This window comes from Carcharhinus amblyrhynchos, chromosome 29, assembly GCF_965287045.1.
Source record: "Carcharhinus amblyrhynchos chromosome 29, sCarAmb.v2.hapA, whole genome shotgun sequence".
Taxonomy (NCBI): Eukaryota; Metazoa; Chordata; class Chondrichthyes; order Carcharhiniformes; family Carcharhinidae; genus Carcharhinus; species Carcharhinus amblyrhynchos.
The window spans coordinates 11,411,208-11,420,833 of record NC_137352.1 but is presented as its reverse complement, the minus strand read 5'-3'; the positions used below and the strand labels follow the sequence as shown (position 1 = coordinate 11,420,833).

The following is a 9,626-nucleotide window of genomic DNA, read 5'->3' as shown; positions in this document are numbered from 1 at the left end:
CAGCTTTGGTGTGGAGATGCCGGCGTTGGACTGGGGTAAACACAGTAAGAAGTCTGACAACACCAGGTTTAAGTCCAACTGATTTATTTGATAGTAAACTCACAAGCTTTCAAGGTTCCCCTCTTCGTCAGGTGAATGGAGAGTTCTGGCCTCAGACAGTACATGTAACAGCACAGACAGTTTACAGATTACTGATTAGAATGCGAATCTTTACACCTAACCTGCTAACTTTTCATCTGCACCAACTTTTGCAGATGAAAGCATCCTTTCCATTTTTATCACAGCTTGGTATGGTTTCTGCTCTGTCCATGATCTTAAGAAGCTGTAAAGGGTTGTGAACGAAGCCCAGTCCATCACAATAACCATTCATTGTCTCAATCTACCTTATATTAAGCTGATCTTTCTCGAGTCAAGACTGTAATACTAGATTATGCATCCTCTCCTTTTCTTCTCTACGAATGGTATGCTTTACCTATATAACATGCAAGAAACAAGAATACTTTTCACTGTATCCCAATACTGTGATCATAATAAATCAAAGCAAATTACAGTCCAAGGATGTGAAGGTTGGGTGAATTAGCCACGCAACATTGCCCCTTGTGGTGCCCCAAGATGTGGAGGCTGGGGGGGGTGTCTTTCAGGATATTGAGTCTGCACCAACCACAATCCCACCCAGACCCTATTCCCGTTATCTCACATATTTACCCTGCTAATCCCCCCAACAGTTTGCTCAATTTACCTAGGGTCTTCTTTTTTAGGGTTAGTTTACAATTCACCTAACCCACACATCTTTAGAGTGTGGGAGGAAACTGGAGCACCCAGAGGGAACTCACGCAAACATGGGGAGACATGCAAACACCGTACAGATTGTGACCCAAGCTGAGAATTGAACCCGGGTCCCTGGCACCGTAAGGCAGCAGTGCTAACCATTGTGCCACCCACAAGGTGGGGAGATGCTGGTGTTGGACTGGGATAACCTGTTGGACTTTAACCTAGTGTTGTGAAACTTCTTACTATGTCACCCACAAGACATCAGGTTGGTGTTAGTGCTTTACTCTATTTAGCTTTACGGCCATTGAAGGCATTCCAACTCCTTTGGTCAAACTCAAACCCTATTGGCTGGGGGACTCTGTCTATAGAAGCCGGAAGTTGCGTGTGGAAATTCCGGCACAGACCGGAAATTGCTGCTGCTCCGGGGTTTCCTGGGCTGTCAGAGCAGGGACTCTTCCTTTTGGACGCCGACATCTTGAAGGGACAACATGGTGAGGAAGCGGAGTGGAGCTGAGCCTCGGGGGGGGGAGCCAGGCGGCGGGGAGCTCGCCTAGCGGGCTGAGAGGAGGGGAGAGGAATGGGGAGATGGAGCCGGGAGAGTTAAATATTCAGCCCCCTTTCCCCGGTTCCCCATGTTGGAGCTGCCAGGGAAAGGCTGGGCCCACGTTTCCAGCAGCCCCGGCCTGGATTACCAACACCCCGGCCCTAAGATCCGGCCTGGATTAGCAACGCCCGGCCCTGAGCCCCGGCCTGGATTAGTAACGCCCGGCCCTGAGCCCCGGCCTGGATTAGCAACGCCCGGCCTGGATGAGCAGCACCCGGCCCTGAGCCCCGGCCTGGATGAGCAGCGCCCGGCCCTGGCTACTGCAAACCTCAGTCAGAGCCTAACCCAGTTTGGAGGGAGCATAATGTGGATTTAACAATGACACCCACCCGCTGAATTGCAAGGCACCTTAGCACAATGATTAGAATCATGTTCGTTCCCTCCGAGATCATTTTCTGTTTATTTCAGATCTCCAGCACCTTGGGTGCATTGACCATGCTAAACTCTCAGTGTACTAGAACAGGCACTGGAGTGTGGTGACTGGAGGGTTTTCACAGTAACTTAATTGCAGTGTTAATGTAAGCCTACTTGTGACACTAATAAATAAACATTAATGTTAGCCCTGCGGACTTGACTGGCCGAAGGGTCTTTTCTGCACTGTATGACGAGACATGAGAGGCTGCCTCACTTATGGGAGGACTAGGGGATCTGGTTTTAAAATGGCCATGCTTAATCTGTTTCAGATAGCTGTTTTTTTTTCTTTTTTGATAGTCACCACTCTTGTGGATTTTCCTTTTAATTTGGAGCTGTATACTGTGAAATTTAGATGGTTAAGAAGAAGGAAAAGTACAACATGTCAACAGGCCCTCAAGTCTGTGCTGATCATGATGCCCTAATTAAACGTTTAAAGAAAACTGCCCTTACTTGGTCCATATCGCTCTATTCCAATCCTACTCATGTACCCAGATGGCTCTTAAGTGCTGCTTCCATCACCGTCTCTGGCAATATGTTCCAGGCATCCACCCCACACTGTGTGAAAAACGTCCCCTTTAAAAGGGAGTTCTGAACAATGTTTTTACAAAAGGAAGGGGAGCAGATGATGAGAAACTTCTAGCTGATTGTGGCAGTCAAATACTAATTGAAGACATTCGAGTCAGACCACTCAGGAGTGAAATTAAAAAAAACTCTGAAACCAAAGTGTATTGGGAGTTTGTAATTCTTCCACAAATGGATGCTTGATCAAATATTAATTTTTAAACATTATTTATTGATGTTTTTCCCCAAAGCAATTTGAGCAAAGGTTAATAAATGAAGTGGGGTCACATATGAGGCATGATCTCAAAGTTGAGGAGGGTTAAATCACCTCCTGTTCCTTTGTTCCCTTAACTATGGAAGTGGGTTTGATTTCCCAGCATGTATTATGATGGGTTTGGAGCTGGTTAATTTAATTGGAGAGTTAAGTTAATCCAGTTTTGAGAAGGTTTGTATTGCACCTAATGTGTTAATGATTGGTAGCTGCTGCTGTATAGTTAATATAACTTTTTAAATTAAATTCCTCTTCTGCTCCTAGCCTCCTAAAGATGACAAGAAGAAGAAAGATGGGGGTAAAGGAGGCAAAAAGGATAAAGATCCAGTAAATAAAACTGGAGGCAAGGCCAAGAAGAAGGTATGTCCTCCTGTAGATTGATATGGATTGTAAATCATTGAGGCAATGCCTTGAATGAAGGGACCAAATGTACGGTTGGTAAATTTGATACTGATAAAGACAAGTAAGAAATAAGTTGTGAAGACATAAGGAGTCTGCAGAGGGATATAGATACGTTAAGGAGCTAGGTAGAAATGTGACAGATGGAGTGTAATGTGGGAAAATGAACTTGTTCAGGGTAAATAGAAACTAGGAAATCATTGAAATAGTGCTTTCTGAACTTGGACACAGAGGGATTGGGGTGTCCTGGTACATGAATCTCATTATATTAGTTTGAGGGTACAGTGAATGATTAGGAAAATTAATAGTATTTTGCTTATTGCAAGGGGAATAGAGGGAGTTTTGCTACAGCGTGGGTGAGATCACTCCTGAATACAATGTAGAGTCTTGATCTCACTTAAAGGATATAAATGCATTAGAGGTATGTCAGAGTTGATTTGTTCAACTGATACCTGGGATGAAGGGGTTATCTTATGTGGACAGCTTGGGCCTGTATCAGTTGGAGTTTAGAAGAGTGCGAGGTGACCTTATTGAAGCATAAGACTCTGAGGGGACTTGACAAGATGTATGCTGAGGATGTTTTACCTTATGGGAGAGATTAGAGCTAGGGGACATTGGTTAAAAATATGGAGTCTCCCATTTACGATGAAGATGAGGATTTTTTTCTCCTCTCTCATTACGCAGTGGAATCCCCTCCTCGGGAGTAGTGAAGGTAGGTAGGGTATTGAATATTTTTAAGGCGGTTCGACTTGTGATTCACGAGGGAGTCAAAAGATATCGGGGTGGGCAGGAAAGTAGAATTGAGGTCACAATCAGATCATGATCTTATCAAATGGAGAGCAGGTTCAAAGTGCTGAATGGCCTATTTCTAACTTGTATTTTCACCAATGAATTGTAAAGCCAAAGCATTCAGGTCAGCATCTGCAGAGAACAGGAAAAGGGAATTGAACAGTTTGGATGAAAAGGGCTGTTAACTTTGTGAGAATACTAACTGCTCTGTTGAGAGTTTCCAATGTTTTATTTTCAGTTGTATTACATTTTTTGTTTTATAACTATATATTAGATATAAGAATGCACCAACTTAAATTCACTTTGGAAGGATCAATCTCCATTTGATTATGGAATGATGGGATTAATAAAGTTCTGATTATACTCGCTGTAGTAACAGGAGCTGTTCAAAGTATATATAATATCTTGGCTCTTTTATGTTGATGCTTTACAACTCTGACTTCAGTCTGGTATGGAAACTGGTGAACCTTTTTGCCTTCTGCTTTCTTGGGAAGTAAAGCTACAGGATAATGGTGCTTACTTCTTGAAAAATAAAATTCCAAGTTAAATGGTTTTTGGTGAAACGACTGTTCACTCTCAGGCAATTTATTGACAGACGCCTTGTATAGTACAAATAGGATAATTGGGAAGAAAATATTGAACAAAGTAATACTTTTGAATGAGATCACTGGATCAGTCCCCAGTTTTGCCTTTGGCAAAAGCAGACAAGTGAATTCTCAAGCCTGTGGCCAGAGAGGACCAGAGTAACTCTGTCCATTGTTTATAGATTTTCAGAAACAGACTGTTCACCTCCTTGGGTCAGGTGCCCCACAGCATGAGCTGCCTTGCGGAAATGTCCTCCATGCCCTTTTCCACTGTATGGTGGTGTTTCCTGTATGGGCTGCTGCTGCACACCTTCCACTACCATGTCCTCGCGTGTTGCCCGCATACACCTTGGCGGGCCATGTTGCCGTCAGGCGGTGGAGGTCCCTTTATGGAGGGATCTCCCCCAGTTACATCAGGGATCGGGGTGGAGGGTGATGCATGCAGCAGTTCCGCACAACTGTAGGATTCACTGGTTCACGGGCTCCAAAGGTCGCCTCTTCTATGGCCTTGTGGAGTCCGTGGACCTTGTCTATGTTTTGTGTTTCAGGTTGCACTCCCTTTTTGTTTTCCTGAAGAACCTTTTATTAATTTTTGTTTGCACTTCAATCCCACACTCCTGATGTACGGATACATGGTGCAGAGAGGGGAGGGTTGGGATGGCAACCACCTCGTGAACCACCTGCTGGGCCTGGTGAAACGCACCATTTACAGGTCCAGGCAGTGGGCAACCAAGGGCGCTGTCCATCCTGACTGCCCCTCTACCGTGGTTACATTTGTGGCCAGGTGTCCCTGGGAGGGAGCATGCAGTGTCTACAGGTGTAATTGATGCCTTCTGCGCCCGTTGGTCACCGCAGAGGCTGGGATACATTATCAACCCTAATGATCAGATTTTAATTTGATGTTTTCAAGTTTCCTTTGTACTTTTTGTTCGGGCTGTTCCCCCTCCTTTTGGGGGGCTGCTCCTTTTACTTTGTCCTTATTTAACTTGAGTTTGTTTATTTGGTTTGACCTTAAAAGAGGCCAACCATCTTGGAGAGATTTTCGTGTTGCTGCTGCTTCTGGTTAATCCCTTTCATGATGAATCTTGAGAGGATCAGAATGTTATCTTTTTCTTTCAGATCTTTGCCCATTTCCTTGCTGAAGATGGTCAGTGGGATTTGTCTGTGGGTTCTTAGGCTAACCTCAGCCAGTCTTACTACTTTGTCAATCTGTATTAAATATGGCTCTGTGACAGTGGAGCCCATCCTGCCCCCCCCCCCCCCCACCTTAAATTCAGCCAACTTCAACATCAGTCGTAAAGCATTAGTGGGTGGAAGATATGATTATCCACTTGTTCACTTTACCACTTTTCCAACCAGCAATCAGTAATTCTTTACAGGCTAAAGATTGAACCTTGTGGCATCTAGGTAAAAGTTAATTAATCACAGATAGTTTACATTCGCACTGTAATGAAGTTACTGTGACAGTCCCCTAATCGCCACACTCTGGTGCCTGTTCAGGTACACTGAGGGAGAATTTAACATGGCCTAACCTGCACATCTTTGGATTGTGGGAGGAAACCCACATGGACACAGAGAATGTGCAAACTCTACATAGACAGTGATCCAAGCCAGGAATTGATCCTGGGTGTCTGGTACTGCGTGGCAGCAGTGCCAACCACTGTGCTGCCCCTGGTGTATATACCTCAGGCATCACCTTGATTTGAATTCACCTTACTGTGGTAAAAGATCTTTCTTGCCACAAGTTCTTCCATCTTTCCATGATAAGGTGCATTAATAAATACATTCCCAAACTGCAGGGTTAGGGAGGGGGCATGCTATTTGTGACTGGAGTGATGCTGCCTGACGTAATCTTTGGCTGCTGCACGGTCAAAATATGGAGACCTGCGACAGCCGATAATTGAACCATTGGGTCAGGTCAACCCAGTTAAAATGTTTTCATTTGAATAGATGTACCACCCACCGTGTTCACACGTAACAAGCATGTTCATGCTGTGGGATTGTAATTACTTTGTGTGTCACCAGTCTCTGTCTTTTGGTATTTCCAGTCGAGTGCATAGATAATTAAATGTTTTATTAAAGCTGCAGATGAGTCGGAGCCTACTAACCGCAATCCTTGTTTTTGTACAACCAAGTAGAAGTGGTCAAAAGGAAAAGTGAGAGACAAGCTGAACAACTTGATTCTGTTTGACAAAGCCACATACGATAAACTGTTGAAAGAGGTTCCAAACTACAAACTCATCACGCCTGCAGTCGTCTCTGAAAGACTAAAGATCAGAGGTTCTCTGGCCAGGGCTGCCCTGCAGGAGCTGCTTGCAAAAGGTAATCACAGACTGTCACAGATTTGGGTGGCTACTTTAACGTGGTGGTGGCTAGTGATGTGATTCGGGAAGAGATCATGTCCAGAACTCGGAACAATTCGGCTACTTGTTGCACAGACATGTTTGCTGTCAGTGAAATTTGAGATTGCTTGTGAATAGAGATTTGTGGGCATATTATCATCAGCATTTTGACTTTTTAATTTGGTTTAGTTGTAAATGTTGTACTCAATATATTTGTTCAAGACATGGGTGGCATGGTGGTACAGTGGTTAGTACTGCTGCCTCTCTACCAGGGATCCAGATTCAATTCCAGTCTTGGGTGACTGGGTTTCCTCTGGGTGCTCTTCCTCCCACAGTCCCAAGATATGTTTATTACTTGGACTAGCGGGTGAATATGTGGGGATAGGGCCTAAGTAAGATGCTGTGTCGGAGAGTCAGTGCAGGCCTCGATGGGCTGAATGGGATTCTGTGATTGTATTTTCTGTGGTCACTTGTTGGGATAGCATAGTGATTAGCACTGCTGCTTCACAGCGCCAGGGACCTGGATTCGATTCCTGGCTTGGGTCACTGTCTGTGGAGTCTGCATGTTCTCCCTGTGTCTGTGTGGGTTTCCTCCAGGTGCTCTGTTTTCTTCCCACATTCAGAAAGACATACTGGTTAGGTGCGTTGACCATGCTAAATTCTCCCCTACTGTATTCACAGGCACTGGAGTGTGGTGACTAGAGATTTTCACAAATCTACTTGTGACACTAATAAGTAAAAACCTCTTAAAAATGTCTCTCACTGTAGGCTTCTGACTGCCCTCCACAGTTACTCAGAACCAAACAATTTTGTTTATTTAAATCTGTTCTTGGTATTGTTTGCGGGGTTCCATCTATTGACTGGGTGTCTTGGAACAGTTACAGCTCAGGAGTAGGCCATTCAATGCATTACCTCTCTGATGGCACTCTGGAGAGGGGGATAGTTTTACAATGTTGAGTCTCCCATTTAAGACCATGATGAGGAAATGCTTTCTGAGGGTATTGTGATTATCAGTAGCAAGGGAAGCTGGGTCATTAGTCAGATGAGTTGCTAAGTTCAGTGGGTTCTTGATCTGCAAGAATTGAGGGCTATAGTTGACTGACAGGAAAGTGCAGTAAAGACCACTGTAAGATCAACTGTAATACTATGTCCACATGATAATTCCATGAGGAATTCCCAGTGATGGAATAATATGTCCCAGTCAGGGTCAGATTGGAGGTTGCAATGTACACTTTACATGGCTGCTGGTATTCTTGGTGAGGATCGTAAGGAAATGTTCGAAGTGTTCTAAAACATTTTTGCATTTTAGTTATAATTACAGTTGTGTTTAGAGGCACAAGTCACAGCTGAGTGATTTGCTACATCATGTGGGCAATGGTTTAGTTCGGGTTTTAATAAAATTAGTGGAATTAGCAAGTTTTTTTAAAGAATTCAACAACTTACCAAAAAATTGTGGACACTTTATTGGATTATTACTCAAACTCCTCCTGTCCCCAATATCCCCAGCACACTATTCGATTCACGAGCCTTGCTGCAAGAGTATTGTTCACTTCTGCCCTGCATGTATAACTTTGGGGGCTGTGCTTTGTTTTTGGGGGGTATAAGTAGACTTGAATGTCTTCTGTCGATCTTCCATTTCCTCTTTTCTATGTTCCTGTCCATTCATGAAGAATTGTTTGGCTGTGAATGGTTATCTCGTAGCTGTGGGAGATTGTCAATTTCTGCACCACTGTTAACCTGCATTATTCCTACGTGAACATTAGCTTGAACTGGCTGTTTCATCTTTTATGGTTGGTAGTAATCCAGAGTTGAATTGTATCCCAGGGCTTGACTTATGTAACTCTCATTGTTTGGCAGGTATGATCAAGCTGGTGTGCAAACACAGAGCACAGGTTATCTACACACGAAACACCAAGGGAGGGGATGCACCTGCTGCTGCAGATGATGCTTAAACAGGTACTATTTGGACGTCCATCATCATTTTTACCGTTTGTTTCTTCCTCATATGGAGTCGGTTGGGTGGTCTGTTTTGCTTTGTTAGTTGCTAGTGATTTTTTTGTTCTTTTCTCTGGGGGAATGAAGTGCTTCCAATTATGAGCCAGGGTGCACATCTCCCATTGGTGTTTTGAGTACACAGCACAGTGGAGCTGCGAACTTCTGGCACCCAGTTGTTTGTCTGAGGCAGTATACATCCCTAAATCCTTCCCAGCGGTGCAGTTAGTTTTTTGGTAAAATTCCCAAAAATGATTTTCTGCACTGGTTATTTTATCCCTTTAACCTATCAACTCTGGGATAAAGATCTCTCAGATCAGAGTGCTCTGGCTCAATCCCTGGTCTGTGCTCTTTGGGGCAATTTAATCCAGGGTCTTTAGAGTAAATTGTGGAGGAGCGACATTTAAGATTACAGTCTGTACTGTTGATAATTATAATTGATCCTTTGCAGGAAGAACGTCAGTGCAGACATGACATCAGGATTGGGCAGTCTGAATGAAAAGGGCATTGTGTGTGCAGGTGGTGCCTGGGTTTAATGGTGTGTCTTACATCAAACAGAACAGTACAGCCCCTTCGGCCCTCAATGTTGTGCTGAGCTATACCCAAACCCAAGATAAAGCTATCCCACTCCCTATCATTCTGGTGTACTCCATGTGCCCATCCAATAATTGCTTGAAAGCTCCTAAAGTGTCTGACTCCACTATCACAGCAGGCAGTGCATTCCACACCCCAACCACTCTTCAGATTTAATAACCTTATTTAGGTTTAGAATTTTCAGGTGTCTAAACTTCAAGGTTTTCTGTTAAACATTAAATATTTTCTTTTTTTTCAGATTCTGGAATGGATTCCAACTGAAGATATTTAGATACAAGTGTAAAATAAAACTGTTGTACTACAAC

The 9,626-nt window shown here is 43.8% G+C and overlaps 1 protein-coding gene across 1 annotated transcript; it reads left to right on the top strand.

Moving 5' to 3' along the window:
• Nucleotides 1-1,174: 1,174 nt before the first annotated feature.
• Nucleotides 1,175-9,625, top strand: rps25 (ribosomal protein S25). Its single transcript, XM_080214846.1, has 5 exons — nt 1,175-1,262; nt 2,886-2,981; nt 6,532-6,715; nt 8,593-8,691; nt 9,560-9,625. Exons 1-4 carry the CDS (start codon nt 1,260-1,262, stop codon nt 8,685-8,687), a joined length of 378 nt encoding a protein of 125 aa, XP_080070972.1. The 5' UTR covers nt 1,175-1,259; the 3' UTR covers nt 8,688-8,691; nt 9,560-9,625.
• The last annotated feature ends 1 nt before the right edge of the window (nt 9,626 follows it).

Coding starts and splice junctions, on each gene's coding strand:
- rps25 (XM_080214846.1), top strand. Junction 2,982..6,531: donor GAGGCAAGGCCAAGAAGAAG/GTATGTCCTCCT, acceptor ACAACCAAGTAG/AAGTGGTCAAAAGGAAAAGT. Junction 6,716..8,592: donor GCAGGAGCTGCTTGCAAAAG/GTAATCACAGAC, acceptor ATTGTTTGGCAG/GTATGATCAAGCTGGTGTGC.